This window comes from Molothrus aeneus, chromosome 9 (assembly GCF_037042795.1).
Source record: "Molothrus aeneus isolate 106 chromosome 9, BPBGC_Maene_1.0, whole genome shotgun sequence".
Taxonomy (NCBI): Eukaryota; Metazoa; Chordata; class Aves; order Passeriformes; family Icteridae; genus Molothrus; species Molothrus aeneus.
Window position 1 is genome coordinate 5,280,976 of NC_089654.1, and position 25,375 is coordinate 5,306,350.

At 43.3% G+C, this 25,375-nt stretch overlaps 1 protein-coding gene across 1 annotated transcript in view; it reads left to right on the forward strand.

Moving 5' to 3' along the window:
- Positions 1 to 1,523: 1,523 nt before the first annotated feature.
- GLIS1 (GLIS family zinc finger 1) overlaps positions 1,524 to 25,375 on the forward strand; it is a 179,606-nt gene continuing 155,754 nt past the window's right edge. The window contains exon 1 of the mRNA XM_066555751.1: positions 1,524 to 1,866. Within this exon, the coding sequence (XP_066411848.1) occupies positions 1,524 to 1,866 (343 nt within the window). The remainder of the gene's footprint in view (positions 1,867 to 25,375) is intronic.

The following is a 25,375-nucleotide window of genomic DNA, read 5'->3' on the forward strand; positions in this document are numbered from 1 at the left end:
TGCTTCCAGACCCAAGCTGGCCCAGGAGGAGCCAGTGCAAATGTCACTATGCTGTGGTGCTTGCTCTGAGCTAGCTTAATTGTCTCTGTGGGCACGGGCCAGCTCCTGCACCTGTGGGCAGGCAGGGAACTACACACATCCACAGACCGAAGCGCTTAATGCAGCTGGAACTGCATCACCAGAGAGATGTCTTGGCCAGGTTGTACCCACCTCCAACACACCTCATGCTTCCCAGCCCCTGTCCTTGGCAGGGCTGTGCTCTCTCCTGCTGCTCCGCTGTGACATGCTGCAGTGGCTGTGGCTTTCGCACACGAGTTGTTTATAGGGCACTGCCAGCTGTTCAGTGGCGTGTTGCCTTCAGTGGTGGATGTGCAGCGCCGGGGCAGCCGCACGCCTGAGCAGACTGCCTGGGGACAGGCACAAGGATCCTCGACGACCGCGGGCAAAGGGAAGGGGTTCAGGCCCATGGTAGCGGGAGGGAAAATCACGGATCTCTCGGGAGGCAAGTGGGCAACTGCAGGGACTCTCCCCACCGAGCAGGCACCAGGAAGGTGCGGACCCAAGCACACCTATTCTCAGGCTGACCTTGGCCCACTGGCCCCCGCAAGCGCGGGCTCGCCGCGGTCCCCTCGCCGCGTTCCTTGATGCGCAGCCGGACCGGGCCCGCGGGCGCACCCCGCTGCCAAACCCCGAGGGGCGGCCCCGGCGGCACAGCCCTCCCCCTGCCCGCCCCGGCTGGCCCCGCCGCCGCGCCAGGGTAATGGCCCGGGCCGCCTGCGCTCTGGCAGCCGGCCCTGCGGCGGGGGAGTGGGGCTGAGCCCGTGCGCCCGGCGCGGCGGCGGGAGCCGGCGGGCAGCGCGTCCCCCCGGGCGGCCCCTCCCAGGTAGGAGCGCGGGGGCGCGGCTGTCACCGCGCCCGGCCGGGCTCTCCCCCCCTCCCTCCTTCCCTCGGGGACCGGTGACTCGGGGGCCGCGGCGAGCCCGGCGGTGGCGAACCCGCTTTGCCACCGCGTCCGTAGTTGCCTGGGCGGCCGCTGTTCGGATGCCTCAGCTGAAAGGCACCGGCCGCCAAACAACCCGCCCGTGTGCCGGGCCCCCTCCCCGCCCCTCCCGGCCGCGCTCGCCTTCCCGGGAGCGGCTACGAGCAGCCCGGCAGTGTTGCCTAGAGAAGGAGCGAAGCCGACGCGCGGCATTGGCCGCCCCGTCTCTCACGGACGAGCCGCAGCCGGGGTCCGAGCGCCCTGGGTCTTCCCCCGTCCGGCCGGTGCGTGTGAGACAGCGGGCGGGGACCGCGGCGTGAGGGCAGCGGGCTGAGCTTTGCGGGCTGAGCTTTGCGGGCTGCGCCGCCTCACGCGCGGCGGTTATCGGCCGTTGGCGGCGCGGGGCTGAGGCGGGAGGCGGCGGCACGGAGGGCAGAGGGCTGAGGCGGGGGCTGAGGCGGCGGGTCCGCCCGCGCTGACAGCCCGTGTGCCGCTCGGTGCAGGAGAGCGGCGGGGGCCCTGGCAGCAGCAGCCGCAAGCGGACATGCACTGTGAGCTCGCCGCGGCTCAGAAAGGCAGCGCCCGCGTCGAGGTGAGCGACAAATGCCAGGGAGCGTCTCAGAAGGATCTGCCGCGGGTGACTCGTCCCGGCGCTGGTAAAGCTCACTTGAATCCTCAGATGTCCTTTAAAGTATCTGTCAGTAACGGCGGTGACCATACGGAGCCTCAGCAGAGCCCCCCTGAAATGTCAGCACCTCTGCTAGATTTCATCCCCAAACGACCCAGCATATTTGAGAGGATTCCGATTCTGCCCAGGACGCAGGAGCTGCGATGCGCTAGAGGCTCGAAAGATTATTTCCAGCAGCAGAAACATCAAAGCGTGAAGGGTGAGTTTGAAAATGCATGAACTAAACACTGCCATCACCAAAAACCTATTCACTACACAAATAAAAACGTAACAAGCTTTTTTTCCCCCCCTCCCTCCTCCCTTTCTGGTCTTTAGTGTATTTCCTAACTTGTTTATTTAACTTCAAGCTTTAAAACTTTTTTTTTTCCTGAGCACCTTGGAGGGACAGGATAAACCAGACTGTGCTTTTCCAGTGTGAAGCTGAGTGTCTCTCAATAGTATTTAAAAAATAGTATTTAAGAAATCTTGAGAGCAGCATCTTCTTTAGATGTCCTGAGCGGGTGCTGCTCATGCAGTCGCTTCTCAAGGTGGTTGTTTTGGACTTGGTGCTGAAGACTGGGCTGGTCTGTCCTGCGCCAGAGAGTTCGTGTGGGGTGTTTGTTTGTGAGCGTGCCTGCCTGACAATAAATGCCTGGTTCTTATTCAGCAGTTTCACCACGGTTGCTTGGATTTTATAGTTTGTATTTCACGGAGGTGTTACAAATGCTGGATTCCGGCGGTGAATCCTCAGACTTGGGAGCTCCTGGTGCCTGAAAGGTCAAATTCTGCTAGTTAGCAAATGCCTGGCTTTCAGCTGTCCATCGTTAAAGAAAGTGGCACTGAAGTTAGGAGTTGCTTACTAAAAATCTGTTCATTACACTTTTCAGCTAGAACTGGCTAACTCAGCTGAAATTTGTTAATCAAAATTCAGTTTTAAAATAATCCCTTTAAGGTATCACTGAATGGGCTCAGAGGGAATTGGAGCATTTCTTTATGCTACACAGTCGCTTGCAGAGACATACGTAGACCTAAGGTTATTACCATTAAGATAATGTTTTCTGTAATGTTAAAAGGTAATTCTCTTTTTTCTCTTCTTATCAGTCTATTCCCATTCTCTATTTTAGATATGTAAGTGCAGTTACCTTGTCGCTGTAAGACTGCTCTCCCTGGGATTTTTTCCAGTTCTGTCCATTCTTCTGAAAACCAAAAGTAGGCTGCATGCCCTTGGACAAGTGACATTTTCTTTTGTGAGCTTGTTACCTAGGGTGATGGCACCTTTCATTGCCACGAAGTTATGTTAATGAACACCTCGATCTGTGCTAGGTCTGTCCTACAGCCTCGAGGATGTGTTTGTTCATCACCACTGAATACAGACAGAGTGGAGCAGCAGGTTATAAATTACCTTTTATATTTTTCTGTTTGTTAATGCTGCAATTCTTCTCTCCTGATTAAAAAAAAAAAGAGGTTGTTAATGTTTGGCAGGAATGAAATGAAGGTCTGTTACACAGACTCCTGTTTGGAGGGGGGAGAAGGAGGATTCATGTAGTATAAAGGGAGAGCTACAAACTCTCTGCTGCAACTGCTGCCTGTGGAAGGGACTCAAGGGCTGTTCTAGCCCCTTGTGATCCCATGGGTGAGGTTGGTGCCACTTGACAGGGTTCATACTAGCTGAAAATCCTACCCTTGCATTGCCCTGTCCAGGAGGACTGTTGAAATACTTTTAAAATCTTTTTTTTCCTTTGAGCTGTTTAGCCCTCTTTTCATGCATATCCCTCTTGTTGTTGCAGAGGGCAGGAATTTAAGCAGGGAAAGAGGAAGAATTTAACTTTGCATTCACTTGGGTCTTTTACAGTAGATGTAGGTGGGCATGGGAGAAGGTTCCTAATTCATCTTTCCTGACTGATCAATTTCCCATTTTCACCACTGGGGGAAAAAAGTGTTTTACATTTTGTTGCTGTTTTTGTTTAGTATGTTTTCTGTCCAGGGTGTTACCTTGTGGTTGCTTCAGTGTATGGGTGACTTGAGTCATGGGAGTAAGTAGGTGTCCATGGGCAGGAGAGGGCTCATTTAACTGAGCAGGAGGATTTGATGGATAATGTTGGATTTTTCCAAAGATGGCAACACTGAGTTTTTTGGGTGGCTTCCTGTTGTTTGTTTGTTGGGGTTTTTTGTTTAGTTTGGTTTTGCCTTTTTCCCCCCCCACCAAGAAGACATTTTCAGGAGGAGTTAGGGAAAGTAAAATTTAAAGTAAAATTCTGAGTCTGATTTAAAATGTGTGGGATGTGCTGCTCCTTCTGACCTGGACAGTGTCAGCAAGTGCTTTAATGTCCACTGGGGCATTTTGGAGTGCTCACTGTGCTCCAGCTCCAAGTCAGAGTGTATCTAGAGCGGGCTGTGCTGCAGACAGGAGAGCTGCTGCTCTTTCACGGAGCAGCGCAAACCATCTCCCACCAGCCCTGGTTCTCTGAGGAAGATAAAGGACTGGGCTAGCATGTGGATGTGATATACCAGGATAAAGCTAAGATGTGGAAGTGAGGGAAACACTCAGATTTACCCAGTGAAAGGTTTTGGGAAGGAAACTGATGACAGCTTGATTTCAGACCATCGTGCCGTGCGTCTCCTGTTCTCCAGCCCCAGAGTGCCATGTACCCAGTAATTCCCTCTGCAGTCTGGGTTAGATTACAGAATGTGCCTCCTGGTTTTGGTTTATCCACAGTTGAAAGCTGCAAGTAGGGAGTGTAAAAGATGCTCTCTAACAAGAGCAAAACTGATTTTTATAGTTGCCTGTAAGGTCTTTTTTTCCTAAACAAGTCTTACTTTTTAATTTTTTTTTTTCCAAAAAGAATGAATCAAAATGATACACTGCTCTACTAATAAAAAGGGCAGCTTTGAAGTAATCACAATGGGGAAGAAGTATCCTGCTGTTGCAGTGTCTCTGTGGTGTTACTGTGCTGCTTCACAGTGTTTAAGTTATGATCCTGCAAAATGCTTCCATGCCTGGGCAAGTCTTTTGGACTTTCTGAAGAGCCAAACAAAAACTTGAGGGGTTGTGGTAGGGATTGTTTCTGGGAATTGGATCATTTGGGTCTAAACTTTTCAGGATGGAGCTGTTGGTTGTTTGCTGAAAATACCACTATTTTGGAATTGTGCTTCATATTTTGTTCTGTTTGGGAGCTGTTTAAAATAAATGCCCAGTTCTCACCCAGCCAACCCCTTCTGATGTGGCTAGCTATGATAGGCACCACACTTTTCCTGGTCATTGATTTCCCTGTGTGTAACAAGGCAGAGTATTTGCATACAGGCACTGCTTTTTAGAGGCATTTGACATAGAATAACTGTGCCATAAGGTATGAAGTCTATTTTACAGTGTTTTCCTGGGATTCTGTGGGTTTGGTTCCACAGTGTTGAATTTCATGCTACGGTATTGCAGTTTTGAAAGTAACACGGCAAAATACTTATTGTCTACAGGGAAGAAGCTTTTGGGAAGGTTTTAGTGGTGACAAAAGAATAATCTATAAAGATGCCAAATATCTCAGTTTCTAAATGACATTGATTATGGTTGTTACCAGGAAACACTTCTCCTTTTCATTCTTTTCCAGTTTTGTTCAGTGTACCTAATTCATGACTCAGTAGAAATGACGAGATTTATCCTGTTAGCTGTGCCACTGGGAAATCATCCAAATGGCCCGGACCTTTGCAGCAACCACTTCAGATATTAACTTACAGTGGGCAAAACAATAAGCTGGTCGAGTTGCAGTAGTTGGATGTTTCCTTGTTGAGAGTATGTTTTATTCAGACAAGGAGAAAACGGCTTGGATTTTTTTTTTTGTTTGTTGTTAACTGTAGCTGCTTTCAGCAAACACACAACCAATGTATTGAAATGTATTAATTTCCTTCTACTGTTGAGAAGGAGGGGTAAATCTTGCCATTTAATCCCCCTGTGACTGTTTCCTTGGTTGTCAGGACTGTCCCTGTGAAAGTAACAGCTTATACTGTTGGGATCTTAAGCAGAAGTGTATACTTTGGTTTTATGATTTATTAGGTGAATTGACTGTTCTTGGGCCTGATTGCCATTTTCTTTCTTACACCTTATCTGTGTTCACCTGAATTATCCCACTGGAGCAAGTGTGACTGCCTAGAGCTGATAAATATGTTATGGGCTGATAAGGAGACAGGGACAGGTTCATGGTGATCTCTAAACTCTCAATTTTAGGTAGAGCTGCAGTGGTAATTATTTCTTATTTTCGCTCTAGTTCCCTTGCTGCATTTGAACTCTGCTACAAAAAGGAATTGAAAGGTTGGTCTGAACAGAATGTGTAGTTACAGAGATATATTTTTATTTCATGGTCTCTTTTTTCCTAATTTTGTTTTGTAAGGGGAGAAATGAGAAGAAACTGCAAATTGGAGAATGTGTTCATAAATTCACTTGGAATAAATTGTGACTGTCCTCTCCTTCCTTAAACTGCCTATAATGCTTACTTGTCTTGAATAGGCAAATAACTTTCAGTTACTTGCTGCTGAACGAAGTTCTTCTAATGATTTGTGTTGCAAAATCAGTCGCTGACTTGAAGATGGGACTTTCATGGATTTAATTTAAAATAATTTAATTGTATCTAATCATTAAATCCATTGTAATTTAAGAATCATTAGTGGAGAATATTTAGCAAATACAAACCAGGAAATCTAATGATCAACCAGTCATGTAAAGGCATTCAGTACTTGTAAAAGCAAATAAACTCTTTTCTGCTTCATGACAAAAACTACAGCTGCTGGAAAAGCTGAAGGGAATAAATGTTGTGTCTATTTTAATATTGTGCAGAATTATATGGAATAACAGATAATGTCAGATTACTCTTAACAAGGAAATAAGTCCAATAATTGGAAGAAAATTTTTTATTTGATTTGAGTTTTGTTTGAAGGAATAGAAGTTAAAAATAAGAAATTACTTGTTCTGTCTTTAAAATGTTACAATAATGGAGGTCATTATATGCTGGGCTAAGTGGAGTGAGAAGACAAATATCCTTTTTTCTTTTATAGTAGGAAAAAAATTAAAGTCTACATCTTGCAAGTGGTTAGGCATGTACATTACTGTTCCTGTGAGCAGTCTCATCAACTACAAATTTTTGGACATAGACCAATTTAAATTATCATTTAGATAAAGCTGAATTCATTATTTGTATTTTAAGAGTTCAACCCTGTATACACATAAACTGTTAAGTGTATGCTGAGAATCTTTAGTATACTTGAGATTATATTCTGCTTCCTTGCAGTAAAGTGGTTTGGTTTTTTGTTGAATAAGGACAAAATTTTACCCTAAATTATTAATACCAGTAGGAGTCTTGCCACTAACTTTAGCTGGGTCAGTATTTCAATCCTAATATTACAGAAGTTCTTTTTCCTGTGTACAGGGAAAAGCTTGTAGAGCAAATAACAAGTTTCTATTAAAGTGGAATAATGTATGGATTAGGAGAGAACTCTGTAGTACTGTGAATATAATTTCCATGCTCAGTACCGTAATTACCATTATTCTAGAAATTCTGCTGTTTAGTGATTTTAGAACTGTTGAAGATGTTGATGGCAGGGTAATTGGAGAGGGAAAATAGACGTAAGCCACTCCATTTTGCATTCCAGATTTCTATCATTGTATGTCAACAAGCTTGAACCAGGCGTGCAATCTAGTAATCATTTCACAGTGCCTGAAACGGCTTTTAATAGTCTGGGGTTTGTTTGCTCTTTTTTAGCTCAGCCACCCGACGTTGTTTCCCAGCACATTGCTGTAACTCAGGAATACAGGGTTCCAAAGCAAGGGCAGCGCTCGCTGGCTGTGGTACAGCACAATCTTGCCCCATGAATGTGCAAACAATAGCAAAAGTATGTGTTTGGGAATATGGCACAGCTGTTATCTTCTGCCGGGAGCAGGGAGCGTTGCAGTGACATAGAAGGACCAGTTAAAACCACTCGGGCCGTTTTATTGCCTGCAAATGGGGCGTGTAAAGAAAAGCGAGGGCCGGTCCCTCCATTCAGATAACCATCGGTGCACACCAGCGCGGCCCTACCTTTTGCACAGGCTTTGAAGAATAGAGGCAGAGAGTTCCCCTTTTTCCTTCCCCTCCTGTTCCATTTCTGGCACCCTGTATGTGAAATCTTGGTTGGAACCTGAACTTTCTGTTCTGAGAATCTGTGCTTCGCTGGTTACCTGGAACAAGGACTGCTTTTTTTTTTTTTATTACAGTCATTAGCTTGACTATATGAAATGATTGTTAATGATTATTTGTAGGCAGAGGACTGCTTGTGAAACAGATGAGACATTTCCAGAGCTGCAAAAGGAAATTGATTCAAATTCTGTATTTTAGGTTATTTTAAGGTTTTGAGCGTTACAAGGTTGATCCCAGTCAACTCAAAGTGCTTAAGATCTTTTTATTTAAAGCAACTGTTTTGCTTTAACTCTAATAATTATGTTTGACTTCTCCATCATTATGTTTGAATGTATATGTGGTTATCTTGCTGAATGGATTGGTAAGGAGCACTGCGATTGAAATTTATGACACCAAATTTGTTCTAAGGGTTAAATGAATGCAAAACATCATAAACTACATTTAATTCTGGCATTTATGTGTGTGATAAGAGGGCTTTGTGAGAGCTATAGAGTTGTTAGTTGTTTTACAATGAGAAGAAAGCAAATTCATTCTTACATGTTGTTTGCATATTAGCCAGAGGGAAAAATGACACTAAGGCGACATCATCAAATACAGTAAAAAACTAACTTTTTAATACAGATGTCCATTGTTGTTTTAAGTGCTTAGGGGGGTTGGTGGTTTGGTTTATTTTGGAACTTGCTGAACTATATGAAGTGTGTCTCCAGGGGCCTGGTATTTTAATACCTTGTAGAAGGTTGTATAACAGTAGATGATGTATTTTGCCTGCCTTCCAGTGCTGTAAATAAATTACATGTGCTGGCTTGGGAGAATGTATGTGAGGTGTAAATCAAAGGCTAATATAAAAGGAAAAATACCAATTAGTGATGTCTTCCAACAGGTTAAAGTTTCTTTACTCATTTATATATAATCAAGAGATATAAGAGCAGTAATATGTATAAAAATGTTAACATGAGTCTCTTCCCTAGAAGGGATAGAGGGTCTAGGATTATTTAAAATAAGTGCTGTGATTCAATGCTTTTTCACAATTTGCTATGGTTAAGTCACTTAAATACTGAAGTCAACAATCCCCTAGGCAAAGAAAGATAATATAATTTTAAGTGTATTGTTAAAATTGAAATTTGATAGCTTCCACTCTCTAATCCTATCTAAGTCTTGGCTGTATTAAAAGGAAAATAGATACATGTGTCAGTTTTGGAGCATAATCTTTCTTTTGAGTTTAAAGGATGATAAATGTGCTTCAGACAAGCAACACAGCAGTTTATTGGTATGAATGTTTTGCTAAATACTACATGCTTAACGCAATCCCCATTCCTTTATAATAAGTTTAAATATTAATTCTTTGGAATGCTAGATGCCTAAAGCTAGATAGAAATGCTGTGCAGTTTCAGATATCTAGGAGTGGGCTTGTGAAACAGGATATTTAACTGGGAGAGATGAGTAGCACATTTCAGAGTTATTAGGGCAGAACAACAATGCAAGAGGATGACTTAAAAAGTTACAAAATTGTTTTCTGTGCATGAGGCTTAAATACCTTAGAGTTATTTATTTGAACCACAAGAGCAGATTTCCTATCTATGTAAGTTCTAGATTGCATTTTTTATTATTATTTTGTTTAACTTCTTAGCCTCCTGCCCCTCTCTAAAGCAGCTGGCTTTGATTTAACCTGAATCCTTCCCAGGGAGGGAGCGCTCAGTCACGATGACTGCGAGTTGTGCTCTTGGATGGAACATCTCTGTAGTGACTGAAGAGAGGAGACTAAATAGGACAGGAACTTCAGAAGGACTCACTTCACTCTACGTCAGCACTTGGCGTTCCTTACGTAAGTCCTGCGTGCCTCCCAACCCCCATCTGTGCTGCACAGAGAAGACAGAGTTAAAGGGAGAACAGATAAAAGAGGACATTGCTGGTTTATTACCCAGTATTTTCTGGGAAAATCCCAGAAAGGATTTAACAGAAGGTTTCATAACTCCTGCTTTGCCTTGCTGCTCCTGTTGAAATTGCAGGGTGTTGACTTCAGGAAGAGGCCAGTATTGAATATTTTTGAAAACTCTTCCATACTCCTTTGAGACACAGAAGATCCAAGTGTTAAATTCTCTCCTGGAGAAAAAGGGTGCAAGCACTTGTATCCCAGTAGCTCAGGTGCCAAGATCAGTTAGCACAGCACGTTCACTTTCAATTTTTCTTGTGTTCAAGACCATACAGGGGTGTAAAGCTGGTGTGATCAGCCATTGTATGTGAAACAGACAAAAGTGGTGAAGGATTGTGCCAGCGGCCAACATGGCCAAGTATATCAATGTTTTGGATGAACAGAACAAGGGTGCTTGAACTCTGTTCTCTACAGTACTGTTTGTGTCATTTTGGGGCAATGCTGTGTACTGGTCATGATATTTCTACAGCAAGAACATAGCAGAGTATGGTGCAGAGAAGGACAAGCCAGTTTTGGAACCAGAAACAGGGCAATTGTTTGGGCAAACTCAGGGCCAGCCTAATTTTCTGTGCTGAGAGACAGAGTTTGTTAGTTCAGGTGCAGAGTTGGGATGATGTGGCTGTGCTCTGTTTGAGGTCTGATCTGGTGCTGGTGCAGGACGTGACATTGCAGTGTGTGGCTGTATCAGCCCTGGGTGGCACTTGCTGGAGTGTGTGCATGGACTGGCTTTGTCTCCTGGCTGCATGAAGGTCCTGGTGTTTGCCCTTGTTGGTGAGTCTCTGAGGATAAGTGGTGAAAAATGCAAAATCAGTCTTTGTTATCTGTGGGAGAGTAAGGTTTTTAACACAGCATTTTAGTTGGCCTTTTTGCTGCTTGGCATCTGGATTGTGCTGCCAGTTGCAGAATTGTTGCAGAGGAACAAAATCTCCCATTTATTTTAGTGCTTGATGTGCTGAGGTGAGGGAAAGGAGCCTACATTAAGGGATCAGTGTGTGACATAGCCCACAATAAAACACCTGCAATAAAACACCTGGTGGAAGGAAAATTTCTGCTCCTCTACCCCCAGTTTTCTGGGTTGCTCTTGCCTCCCAGCAGATGGCAAAGTCTCTTAGGATGTGCTGTTCTTGAGGCAGAAATCACCCAATGGACTGTGTGTCCCTGGGCTTTTGAGGTGCAGGTGGCTACTACAAGGTTCCCAAGATCCTCATGACTCTGGCAGAACAGATCTTGCATGCAGCTGAGACTTGAAAAAGCAACATTAAATTCCTTCTTTCTGGATATCTGATTGTTGTAATGTTCAGTTTCCTTGAAGTTATCAGAGCTGGTTTATGTTCAACTGAAACTGAGCTTGCCTGATCCCATTGTCCCTAACTCTGGTGCAAATCTGAAATGATGCCATTTTAAATCCAAGAGTAGATAAAAAGGAGGCAGCCTTGAGCTCTCGAGGGCTTATGGATAAAAAATTGTCCTCCAAGTATGGACTCAGTTCACTTGGCAAAAGAAAAAGACATCTCACGCTTTTAATCTGAGCAGTTTGCTTCTTATTTTTCCTCCTGCCAACTTACCACAAATCTGCTTTTATTCCTTTTCTTTGAGTTCTTGAGCTATTCAAGGTTTGCTGACTTGTCATAGTTTTGTGGGGATAAGCTACTAACAATGATGGTTCTTGCAGAACAAAGATCCTGATGCATTTCAGCATCTCCCGGATTTGGATGGATATGCAGGAAATTTAAGGGGATATTTATACTCCTAGAGCCCACCACTTGCTCTTTCCCTGCCATTGAGTCTTAGTGACCTTTTCTTTCTACTCTCTTGGCATCCTTACTGAGCCACCGTGCTGTTAGTTTATTTTTAAATGTATATATAAAGGGTTGTAACTTATTGAATTGTGGGCTAAATGTGTGGAAGCGTGGCAACTGGTGTAAATAGCTTTTGGTCTGCTGAATGTGTAAATACTCAAAATCTGTCAGGGTGATTTGGCTGGCTTTTATTGGAATCATTATTCATATGAGTTCTCCTTTCTCTTATCCTGCATCCTGTCAGAAGCTATTAGGCAGAGATTGCTGGCATAAGTACTCAAACTGCTTTCTCAAAATGCACTTTTATACCTGTTACTTTTATGTTTGCCAGTTCCATAGATATATTACAAGTGGCTATGTTCTGCAAGATTAGTCATAGAAAGCCAATGTAAAGGGACCAAAACCTAGAAGGTGAGAGCAGACCACTGGGGTGATTAATCATCAGCAGTGTTTTGAGCTGGAATGTACGATAGCATTGGCTACAAGTGCAGCTTATTTGACAGGCTAGAATGAAAACACTGGTGTGTTGCAGAGACTTGCAGCCTCAGCAGCACCCAGGTTGAGTTTCTCAAAATGAGACTAACCTGCTTGGGGAACTTTTTTGCTAAGGGCTTGTGTTAATGCCAACAAAAGATTTTTTATTAGCTGCTGGAGAAGTTGCTGGAAGATTTGAAAATTAAGAACAGTAAATATCAGAGGTGATAAAGAAGTTTTATGTGTGGGGTAGATGTTTCTGCAGCAAGCAGTCACTCTGAAGAGACAGGGAGGTCATTTTGGATCCTGGATAATAAGACTTGAGAGAAATCTTGGTGAAAAATAGCCTCATAGCCAGCTAGCATTTAGATAAAAATGAATTATGACACTAACTACCACTAGAGAAAACAATCTGGGAGATTGAATACAGGTTCCAATGTGAAGCCTGCTGATTGCAACATTTGCTAGTTTGATGAGCAGCCCTGATTCAGAATATGTTATATATGGGAAGGGGCTTCTGCACGGAGTCATTTGTAGATCAGAGTTAAGTTCGTGTGTATGGTGCCCACACATCTGTCAGAGGCACTGCTCCTGTTCTGCTGCTCCAGAAGGAAATCTCCTCTTGCATCCTTTCTGAGCTGAGCATGGCTGTAGGTTTTCTCTGTGGGTAACTAAATATTTTGTAAAATGAACCTGATCTTCAGCACTTCTGTGTCTTCTAGATTGGTTTATTCTTCCACAGGGATTATGTGGGCTTGACAGTAGGAAAGATACCTTCTAGGACTATACTACTTTTCTGACATATGGTGCCCAAGGATGGCATAAGTTGTTTATCCTGGAGTTTTTAAAGACAGGCTGGATGGAAATCCTACTGTGGAATGTAATTCTTTGGGCCCAGCTGTCTTTCCTGTGACATTTTTAATTCCCACACTCAACTGCTTAGGCACTAGAGAGTTAGAAGAGGTCTCTCAAGCTGTAATAGTCCAGGCTTCTATCCTCCTTGACTTGCTGAACAAAGTTCAAATCCCTCCTTGTCTAACATTGGTGTTTCTGGCCACTCATTTGTTTGTCAAGAAAACACTGAGAAGGCATGCAATAAAAACCAGGCTGAGTGAAGGGCTTGAAGAACACCAGTTGGGAGAGCCAGTGGTGGGACCACTGGGCATGGGAAATGATTGATTTTATGTGCAAAGCAGTTGTGAAATGTTCTGTGGCATTCTGGGGACATGCCATTGCTAACAAATGATTGCCTGTTGGGGATAGAAAATGCCAGCCATTGTTCTGAAGAAGGAAATAGCCTTATTGATACTGAATTAGGCTCACATTGAATTATTATTCATTTGCAGTGCATCCTGTTTTCCAAATACAAAAATTAACTGAAGGCCTGCAGCACTATTGACCTTCAGTTGTTGGTTATATCTACATCCTTAGCTCCATCCTTAGGTGGAGTGTAGACTGTTTATATCTGGGGATGGAATGTGGCAGAAATTGGCATTAACAGAGCAGCTGAAGGAAGCTGTTCTTTTTAAAAGTTCATCAAACTAGGTCTTGTTTTATAACAAGAGAGTGAGGCTGGCAGAGGTAAATGTGTTGATAGATAAGACTTCTGGGATGCATTTTCAATTGTTAGATTCAATGTTGATGGCAGAAAAATAGTGGTATAGAAAACAATATTGTTGCCTTTTGAAAGGAATAGGAACTGACTTCTATAGAAATTGAGATGCACACCAGATATAAATATTTTGTACAGTGACAGTATTTTGTGTACAGCTCTGAAAGTTTGGGTTTTGTTCCCAGTGATATTGAATAGTTTCTGCTGAAATCCTAACAGAATATAGAAAGCCACTACCAGTAAAGTTTGTTCCTTCAGTTTAAGGGAAGATTTTTATTTAATAAAAATCAGGAAGTGACTGGCATTTGACGTGGATTTCTTGAGCAGTCATCAGGAACCTTACAACAGATATTTTCTTGTGTCATGCAATTGAGGATACAAACTGTTTTTATAGGTGGGAAGCTGTATGTTCTGGAGCAGTGACACTGAAAAGGATTGGCATGTCACATCTAACTGGTATGAGAAAATAACACTTCTAATAGGGGATGAGGTGATATGTTACACTATTAAAAAGCTTAGAGAAGAGATGTAATTCTTCTGTAAATTATCACTCTGGTTGCAGGAAGATAGGTTAATGCTCAGACTTTCTTAAATGGCTTTGAAAAATCAAAGGACTTGGAGAAGAACTGGAAGATGCTGACCTATGCGTGGTACTCATGGACTAAGGGAAGATTACAGGGAATCTGCTCTGTTCCAGAGATGCAGTGGAAGAGAAAATAAGTGACACTTGAGGATTCTTTTGAGTGCAGAATGGTATCTCATGGCTGGAAACTGAGAAGGATAAAACAAGAAGGAAGATGGATTTTTGACTGCAAGGGTAATCAAACCTGGCACAGTTTAGTAAAGGATAAACCTTCTGGTACTGGGAGAGACTGAATTTTCCTGTGGAAGAAATTTTTAATATCAACTACAGACAATTGCATTCAGTGGCAGAATCACTAGATGGACAAGGTGGACCTTGCCAAGGGCTTTCACTTGCAGTCTGTAAAGACTGGATCCCAGGCCCTCTGTAAAGACTGGATCCCAGGCCCTCTGTAAAGACTGGATCCCAGGCCCTCTGTAAAGACTGGATTCCAGGCCATCTCCTTCTTCCAGACCTGGTGCTGCAGTTCCTTTGTGTGCCTCCTGCATTGCGGTATGTGGGCCTGGCATCCAGATGAGCCAAATTTATGCCCTCATTCTGGGTTATGTGACAAAGAGTAGGGGACAGACAGGGAAGGAGGAGCATTGCCACAACCACAGTCACACAGTTTGGACAGTAGTTATGGCGAGGGAATCACTAGCAACTGTTTCCTCCAAACCCACCCTTTCTTTTCTCTTGTTATGTCTCTCCCTTCAGCAAACAGCACCGCTCCTCCTGGACTAGACAAGTCTGTTCAGAGATGGGTGATGGAACCTGCTGTCTCCCAGGGCCTGGGCTGAGAGCAGCTAAAACCAAGTCCTGGGTTTAAAACTTGGACATGTGGGGAAAAGATAAGGGCTGTGATAGTCTTTTGCCGGGCACTGATGATTTTCAACATTAACATCTTCCCTTCCTTTGTTTTCTGAAATGAAAACAAAGGTTCGGCCTCCTTCCTCGCCCAGCAATAGTGACATACTAACACAGTTATTACAGCAAACATTTTGGCCCTCTCTGGTCATGATGTTTTCTTTCTGTGGGGAGACTGAAATACTAACTCACAAATAATGTCTTTAGAAGTCATATTAGTCACACATTTTTAAGACATTCCAAAATCATACCAACCTCCTTCTGAGCTTGTCTGTTGCTACCAATGATTCAAAGTTTTGAAAACTCTCCTTTAGTTTTGATTTACATTTTGGTCTTGGACACTTGTTATTTCTGGCAAATGCCAGCTCAGTTTCATTAAAGAAAAATCTGTTTTACAGCCACGCGGCTCAGATCTGCTGCGCTTCTAATAATTGATGGCTGGTTTCCTTATTTCCTGCATTGTAGAAAAATAAGGACCTTGTTAGATCCAAACAAGCCTGCATAAAGTCACAGTGTGAAACATCAGGTTGGGGGTGAGCAGAGCAGCTGTGGGCAGGTTTTACAACTTCGGGCTACAGTTGATCCAGGCAGCCAAGGGAAACTGAGAGATACCCATGTGACTAAAATTCAGCTGAGTTCTTTGGCTCCCTGGCCTGAGATTTATATTTGTGACACCTTCCCCTCTGTCAGTCCCTGGGCCAGACACAAGTCTGTCTGTCTGTGTACCTAGGGCTCTGCACACCCCGTGGAGTGGCCGCTGTGCCTGTTCCTTGCTGTGCCACCACGGGATGTGTCTATTCCCAGTGTTGGCTGTCTTGCTCGTACAGCCCACAACAGTGTGAGTGTGTGCCCTGGGAGAAAGCAGCTGCCATGTGGAGATGAAAAATCAAGAGCAAACACTTTCTGAATTTCTGCAAGTGGGCAAATTAATTTCAATCTGAACTGTCATCACAAGGGCCTTTTTTTCCTTCCCCTTTCCTTTGGGTGGTATCTTTGATTTATATTTCTGAATGAGGCAAGTGATTGCCTTTTCGTGCTAAGTTCAGTTTCTTCATAGATTTTCAGTTGCAGAACCCTGTCAGTTTTTTGGTTAATGTGGTAGCCTTTTTGGATTTGCTTGGGGCTTTTGTTTTATGTTGTTTTAAGAACCAGTGAAATTCAATGGTGCCTGTGTTAATTGAAAACAATCTATTAGTCTTAAGGAGCAGCTAATGACTCTCAGGTATTCTATAATGCAATACCTGTCAGATGCTTCTTTGCCACTCTATAAGCTGTAAGTAGAGACAGGATCCTACTTCAGAGATTCATGGAATTAAATGGTTCCTAGGAAGCCAAGCACCTCAACAATGTCATTAAAGGTGGTGTTTCATTTTTTATTTTCCTGCATTTATCAGGTCCAGCCTGTTTCCTTTGAGAACTGGGTGGTTACCTTCAGGAAAGTAATGATGACTCTTGTAGACACTCCTTTGAAGGACTTGCCCCTCAAAGGAGGTGAAGAAGAATTTGTAGGAATTGTAGAACTGCTGGAAAATCAAGCCTTACAGTTTGCTTTACTAAAGGCACAATGCTGAGAGGTATTCAAGCACCTAACTCCCATTGACATCTGTGGAAATTCAGTGCCTAAACAGTTCTCTGGATCTGGTGCTTGGTCTTCTGGCATTGAATATTACACAATTCTTGCTTTCTGTGGGTCTCCTTTTAAGGCATCTTCTGTGAGTGGTGCTGTAGTTTTAATTTTGAATTCTTCCTGTTGTGAGTTGCAGCACGTGATGCAGACAGCTGCCTAGAAAGCTGTGCCATGTGATAATCTATTGTTCCACCAAGGAGTTGAGGCCTTCTAGACAAGCAGTGGGGTGGGAGAGTGAGTCAGAGAAAATACATTACACTTTTATTAATTGTTGCTGAGGGAGGATGGGGCCAACCTTCAGGCACTGCGAGTTTGTTGAGTGGGGAACTAGAGTGACATACTCATTTGTTTGAGTGAAAATCCAGGGAAAAGTGGGAAATTTTTGTTGGCGTTTCCTCCACTCAGCACTGATCTTATCTTGCCGGTTTAGTAGCGGAGCTCTTTTGGCTCCTTGCCAGGTGATACCACTGGAGTCTGTCTGAGATGTGCAAGATAAAAGATCTCAGGGAATTGAAAGTATTATGACTTTCCTATCAAAATGTTCTAATGTGTAGACTCCTAGAGTCTTCTGACCCAGAAAACTGCCTTTCTTTTAAAAATCCTGTTACTGAAGAAAAAGGAAACATAAGAGCTGGGAAGTGGGACTTGATGTTTATAAGGGCCCTGAGAGCAGCCGTAATTAGAGTAGGTTTTTGGAAGAGACTTGTTCCTTTGCCAGCAAAGGGCCTTGGTGTTCAGCCAGGTTAGATGTAGCCTGAGAGTAAGCACTTGGGAACTGCCTGCCATACACTGGTTCTGTGTCTGGCACTGAGAACACGAAGCGTCCTCTCACTTAAAATACTCTGTGTACTCCGGAGTGCCCTGTGAAACACTGCTGAGGGCTGAGTCACTGCCCAGCCATTTGGGCTGGTTCTCTAAACCTTGACTTGTGAAGGGCTGCTCTGCACCAGAGCGCTGTGATGGTGATCCCTGCTCTGGGTGCTGTCTCACTCTTGTGGCGCCGTCCAATTGGCGCTTTCAATATGGGCCCACAGTTCTGCTAGTACAGCCAGCTGAGTGATGGGAGAGCCAGGAAGTTCCTGGAATCCCCATTGTCAGCCTCTTCCTTGCATTCAGACTCACAGCTTCTTTGGACATGAGTATAGGCCCATCTGCACAAAGAGGTAAATGGGACTTGCAGGATGTAAATGTGTGAGTGATCAAAGTAGTCATTAAGGAAAAAGACATATATATTCTTTATTTTCTTAATTTTCTTTGTAAAGCTTCAAAATTGATCTCTTGGGTTGTGAACTTGTTTCTCAGATTTCACAGTGCATGAGAGGAAAACATTTGATTTCCTGTCCCAAGGCCTCTAGAGCTGTTGTCAGTCCAATTTCCCTGGTTTTAGACAGGAATCAGAACTGTCCACCATATTCCGTATCCTAGAGAAGTCGGTGGGACCTCAGGAAAAGATGATTGCTTTTGGCAGAGCTACATTTGAGTGAATCCCCTAGGACTCAGTTGGAACTGCAGAGAAAGGTGCTGGGGCATGGATAAGGAACCCCAGTGAAGTCTCTGGCCCTTGTTTGTGCTGCTGTAGCGCAGAAGGCCGGGCAGGGAGGGTGGCCAAGGCAAAGCCCACTGGGTGCCCGGAGCCAGAGACTGGGAAGGAGCATTTGACTCCTGTGGAGGGTCAAATCCAGTTTGTGGCTATTGCAGGCAGTTGGTGCTCAGTGCAGGGAGCATCTGTCTGATGCCACCCACAAAGCCTGTAACAAACTGAGATCAGTAGTGGAAAACACCAAAAGCCACAAGCTGCTGTGTGCCTTAAAGAGCAGGAGGGATTGAAAGCACTGACTGCTGCCTGCAACCCTGGAAAGGCTGGGAATTTCCCTAAGTAAAAATTCCCAGATGACCCAAGCATCACATTTGATCATTACTGTAAATACCAAAACTTTGTACCTCATGTTATTTGTGTGCTTGGACAGTTGAACTGGCGACAAACTGGTGCCCACCAATGCTGGAGTGGAGGGGCTGGGGAGAGCTCCCAGGAATCCTTTGGCCTTGCTGGTGCTTACAGCAGCCACATTTCCATGCAGTGCACAGGAGAAGGTGCTGCTTTTTTTCTTTCCTCTCCCCCCCTTTTCTTTTCCTTTCTTCCCCTCTCTCTATTAATAACTGAAGCCAATGGCTGCTCTGAGTTACGAGGGGGTTTTATTGCACAGTTGCATGGCGGAGGGGCCTGGTTTTCATTGTGCAGGGCGGGATATCAGTTTTAACCCAGAGGCAGTGATGTTATTTAACAGGTGCCTTAAAGGCATAGTGCTTATTTAATCACCGTCTCCAGATCAACATTATGTAAATTGAAATTGCTTAGGTACGCAATTAATTGTGAATGCTTTAGACATTTTTAAAGGCATAAGACAATACCTGAAGTTCCATTTTAAGAATATCCAGGTCAAAGGACACACATGTTTTTATTTTCTTATTTGAGGTATAATGTGTTCAAGGCAGATTTATGGCACAACCTTTGTTTATTGACTTGTACTTTTCCACATGAAACTAATGGAACATGACAGATGATATTTATGAGGCATGTGTTCTTGATTAAATCATGTTAGACATTAAAACCTGATAAAAGAACGTATTTTAAAGGGTGGATTAATAGAAAAGGAGGCAGCATTGATTGGGGAGTTTACACGGAACAAGACATATTGGTCTTAGCCTGAGTATTTATAAGTGAGATATGTGGTTATAAAACTTTAGAAGCTGAACAGAAAAAGATTAATAAGCTCTGGCTCTTTGGAAAGTTCGAGGGTTGTTTTTTTTTCTCCCTTTGTAAGCCACTGGCCACCTTGTATTTTTGGTCTTTCAAGTGAATTTATTCAGTTCTGCATAAGAACTTGTGACCCTTTGTGGCCTTCTGCTTGTAATGTTGGCCCTACGTGCGTTCTGTATTCTTCAGGATTCCCAGTCAGCAGATCTGTGCAAGCAGCCTGTGCCACTGCAAAAACTGCTCTGTAAACATGCTCTCACTTCTGCTTAGATGGGTGCAAATGGGGTGAATCAGCAGCAGTCAGATGGGGCTGCTTGTCCCCACCTTGATACCTGGGGCTTTGCACAGAGTTCTGAGTAACAGGTTAGTAGGGAATCACCCTGAATAGTATAGTAGACATGCACCCTGAGTGCATGTCAGCTTAAGAGTATCCCCTAAGTATTTCCTGTGGAGAGCAACGGGATGATTTTCGTAAATGTAGCAAGTGGGAACAGATTGAATTTGTTTCCGTGGCTTACAAGACTAAAGGGAAAGCAGATACCTGCATTCTACTTGCAGTTGCACAGGTGCAAACATGGAATGTTTCCTGATTTCAGCTACACAGATGGATCTGAGGACATACTCTGGCTTTGTGCAGCATGTTCAGTGCTGAGTTTTAACCTTCTGTGGCTGAATTTGTGCTAACCTGGATCCTTAAAGCTGCATTTTGTCTGGAACAGAAAAACTGCTGCAAGAGAAGATAGCTTTGAGTTCTTAAAGCTCCTATCAGCTTAGATTTGCAGAAGTGATGTTCACTGCAAATACAAGAAAAAATTAAGTCCTGTAAGTTTTTATTACAGCTAAGTAATTTCATGCTGTGGTGCAGTATTTACCTTCTGCTTGTAACCTCCTTCTTGTAACTGAAAGACTTGTGCCAAATTAATACCTCTTCACTTCTCATCTGAAAGCATTATCTTTGCTAGATGAGGTATGATAAAATGTGTTAAAGTGATAGGATTCAAGTATTTCAGTGAGTAAATTGCTTCAATATCTTCCACAGGGAAGGAATGCAAATTATAGACATATTTATGGTTTGCTTTTGTTTGGAATTGTCAGGGTAGAAACTAAAAATACTTGCAAAATGAGAAAACTGTATAAGAAATACAGTTTTCTGTGAATGGAAATGCTTTTATGAAGTGTTGTGTGACTTAATTTGAGTTAAGGCATGACCTTGCATCTCATATCATCAGAATGAGTTGTGTTTGAAAAGCTGTTTGCGAAAGTGCACTTCTGCTTTCCACAAATCCATGATAATTATGTTTTTTCTTCTTCCTTTTTTTTTTTTTTAATTTTTGTTTTCCCCAACTTGCTCACTAAAACACCCCTACCTACCTGAGATTTTAGAATAAGCATTCTCTCCCATTAGGAAGTGAAAATCTTCATAATGCAGTTGTTTCCCTATAGAGATTTCAGACCTCCTTCCCCATGCATATGGTGTAAGCCAAAACAACAGATGTTAGAGAATAAAAAGAAGAGAATAGAAAATAGCCCTGGAAGTAATATTATGTTGTTACATTAGTATTTTGCCTCCTAAAAGATTAAGCAGAATTTAAAAAGCTTCAAAGATGGATTGAATAATAGATCAGAGACTTAAAAAAAATGTGTATTGAGACTGAAAAGAAGGGCAGTGATTTTGTTCAGAATTGATATAGATCAAAGATGCAGAGTGTTTGTACTAATAAAAGAAGAAGTGGGGGGGGAAGTATGATTTGGGAAAAAAGAAGCAGCTTAGCTCTCAGTCCTATAAAAAGTGGAAAAATTGATCACATTTAGAAAGATGGAATCTTCAAGTGGTAAAATGGATACTGAATGGGAAGGGTGGGTAGAAGGGTATTTATTGTGTTTTGTCTTACGTTGGTAATCATACCCCTAAGCTTTGTAAGGGCATCACAGTCTGCCCTCTAAGCTGGCTCAGGTTCTCCTGGAAAATGGCTGGGATTATGACCATCACTCAAGAGATGACAGAGATTAGGAAGAAATCCTTTCCTGTGAGGGTGGGGATGCCCTGGCACAGGTTCCCAGAGAAGCTGTGGCTGCACCATCCCTGGAAGTGCCCAAGGCCAGGTTGGGCAGGGCTTGGAGCAGCCTGGGATAGTGGAAGGTGTCCCTGCCCATGGCAGGGGTGGAACTGGGTGAACTTGAAGGTCCCTTCCAGCCCAAGGCCTTGTATGTTTCTATTATTCTTTTCCCACAAAGATCAATGCTTACCACACCTTTTTGGTAGTTCTTTGCCAAGTCTGTTCTTACACACCATGAAGAACAGAGATTCTGTGTCCCTTCTGTCCTCATGCTCAGCTGTCTTTCACAGCCCTCTCTTTGATGTTCAAACTATGTCTTGTTTGCTAAGCTTCACTTCTGTCAGCAAAACCCAGAGTTTCATGTTGTCATGCTAGTGACAGGACTGGATCCAGAAATCTACCTCTTGACTTCGATTTTTCTAAGTCTGTGTAAGTTGAAGGAGAACTGAATTCCTTCAGCTCCAACAGGTAAATGGTTCACTAGGAAAATTAGTTGCACTATTAATGATTTTATGTATGATAAAGGAATTGTCCTTGGAGTCAAACCATTGGTACCAGGCCATGAGGGAGGAAGCCCTGAAATTAAAACTTCCCTCTCAACATCCTTCATACTGAACAGGTTCTTGCTGAGTTCTCCCAGCTTGTCTCCCTCCTGCCATGCTTTGCCAGTGGTTGTTCCTTTTTCACTTGTAGCTTTTTCTGTGCCTGTATTTTTGCTTACTGCTAGTTTGTGTTTCTGCATCTCCTTGCTGTGGAGGATGCGGACTGGTGGTGCTGGGGCATTGCTGAAGGCAGCTAAACAGGCCAGGCAGGAGGCCTTTAGGAGATGCCTATAATGGCCAAATCATGCATCAGCATCTCCCTGCCCAGTGCTTGAGAAGCAAGGATGACCTACTGGCTCTAGTGTTGCTTTTTAAAGACAGCTCTAGTGCTGCTGGGAGGCAGCAGATTCCCATTTCTCGCCATCAGAGCTCACTGGGAGAATGTCATATCCAAAGAAGTTTGTGTTTAATCTGCATTTCTAATATAAATGGAAAGAAAAACACGTATCAGCTAATACTGATTAATTATATCCCTGTGCTGGTGGCCAAGAATGGGGGTGTCATGCCATATAGATTATGTGCAACATGTTCTTTTTATGAATCAGCCAGGGAAGGCATCCAAGCTCTTTAAGTAGGTAGGTAAAGGGTTTGGCTAGTTTTCAGAGTTTGAAGCCATCTGGAAAAATTTAACCAAAATTATCTGCTTCACAGTCCCAAGATAAATCATTTTCCCACTTACACAATTGTTCCTCATTAAGCTAGTGGAGTTAGGGCTGATTAAACCCTGATATTATAACTCAGGCTTTTACAGAGCATTTTGTAGATAGAGTTTTCGTGGTGACAGTGATACCACTCTCAGCCCCAGCTGAGAACAAGAGAAATAATAGTTTCATGGAATGGAATAAACACTCCATGAAACAGAAACAATTCTGTTCAGCTCTGTGTGGTGTAAGACATTGTCCTTTCTGACAAATGTTTTATCTAAACAGTTCAATGTGTACTGTAGTACTTATATACTTACATATTGATATGAGCTAAATATATGTTATGTATAGTATGAATAACCTTTTTTGTGAATCAAAGATACAGACATGTCCTACATGGGCCTGCAACCATACCAACTTTGAAAAACAGCAAATAATTCTCTCTAAAAAAGCAGCTTCATTATATTTTTAATGTCTTCTCTGCATTCCTAAGCAAATACTTGTAACTGAGAAGCAGAGGGAAGGAAGACAAAAAATGAATTTTGTTCTTTTTTAAATGAAAATAAGTTGGTGAACCTGATGCTGTGTAAATGGAGACATAATTCAGTGATATGAACTATCCTTACATTTAATAATTTCCAGTGCTTCTCTGCATTTTAGAAGAACTATGTAAATAGTTTAGAAAAAACTATTCACATGTTGTAGCCTGACTGAGTGTAAGACCTGCAGCCAGTTAGAGCATCACTGCCTCTCTCAGCTGCAGCTCAGGGACGTCCCTGGGAATGTCTCAGAGGCGGTGTTTAAAGATGGAATCCTTTATTCAGCATTTGCATTTTGCCACCAAAGGGGATAGGTTTTGCCTCCCAGTCCTGTAAGGTTTGTTATGGGTGTGTGGTGCATAACCCAGCTGAGTGACATCTCTCTCAGTGCTGAAGTCTGGTGATGTGGCCGTGGGTCAGATCTGAGTTTGGGGCTCTGCCTTGGCTCATCATTGCAATCTCCAATGAGCCAGAAATCCCCTCAGGGCCCTGGGCTTGCTGCTTGCAGAATCAGGCTGGTGGTACCTGCTTTTCTACAGTGCCTCTTGGCTGGGGGGAGAATGTGTGGTCCAAGAGCACTGCATAGAAATAATTATTGCAACTCAGAGGTTGTTAGAGCTTCTTGTTCTGGAAGAGCGATCATAAGTAGAATTTCGCTTACTGTGGAACTGGTGAAGCTTTTGAATGCAGCAGCCTGTACATGCAAATAAAACTATGTGCAGGGAGAAAGAAAGAAACTTCTGGTTCCCAGTTGTGTTCATGCCAACTGCTACCTGTCCTTCCTTTTTTTTTTTTCTTTTTAAACTTTGTTGTTCTTCTCCTTTGGAATGAGGTTTTTGAATGCTAAGAATTACTCAAAGCTCATAAAGTGCAGGGCTTAGAGCTACAATAACTAGTATTTCCAGGGCACACATCATTATTACTGAAGATGGTAGTGGTGCGTGTGGGTGTCAGGGCACGTGTGTCATTGTGAAATACCAGGGAGTCTTAGCAGACAGAGGAGGTCTGCAGCTAAGCTAAGCTGGTTAACATACACTCACTTCAGGCATGTACTTTAAACATCTGCCAACACTGAAAAACTTCATTTTTTCATTAAATTGGTGCCTTAGGATGTGTACCCCAATGCAGTTTCTTTGAAATGAGAATGTAGACTCTTCTCTGCTCAGCGCTGTTTATGCTTTCACAAGTGTGTGGTTTTCACATGCTTCAGCAAAGGTAATGTGTCAGGTTAAAAAAAGAAACTGAGCCAAACCCCTTTTATTCCCATCCCATTTTGACCTGGGATAATGATCTTTTTACAGTATTGGAGAGTTAATATTTCCTTATAACTGATGTGCCCTGTTTTGGAAGAGCAGTGATACATTCTGTGCATCTTCATGATGCAGGTTCTGTAACATCAGGGTTACATTATGCAGCAGATCTGCAGCCCAGCTGGCATGAGAGGGCCATTTCTCATTGCAGTGCGTGTCCCTGGTGGGGACGGTAAATGACATCAGGTGCCTCCTGCCCAGGACAAGCCCAGCTCAGCCGGGACAGCCTGCAGTGGTGGTAGAAGAGCTCTGGAGGATGGTGTGGTGAAAGCAGAACGCCCAGCCTGCCCTGGCTTTGGGTTCAATGCGGGGTTACAGTTTCTGAGCTAATTCTCACAGCTCTTAAAAAGCAGAAAAGAACACTCTGATGAACTGGAAGGTTTCTCATCTCCTTTTAGCCCAGCAAATACTTTGAAGCTTTTCCCATCTTACCTTCTTAAGTCCCTTTTTGATTTCACCTCAAGGTACAGATTCTTTCTCTTGCCTGTGCAAAGCCTCTTGTGATGGTTGCATGTTTTAAGGTTTCCCTTTTTTTCTCTGTACATTATTCCTTGTTCTCTGTACATTCAGTCTTGCAGATGCTTATAAATTACTTTGTAGACTTGAGAAGCTGTTTTGCCCCTAGAACCTTCTGATACCTGAATGTAGCTCCCATCCATTATATGCATTAAAACATTTAGAAGAGGACTCTCTGTTGATACAGCACCCAGCACTGAAGGACTGATCTTGCCTAGAT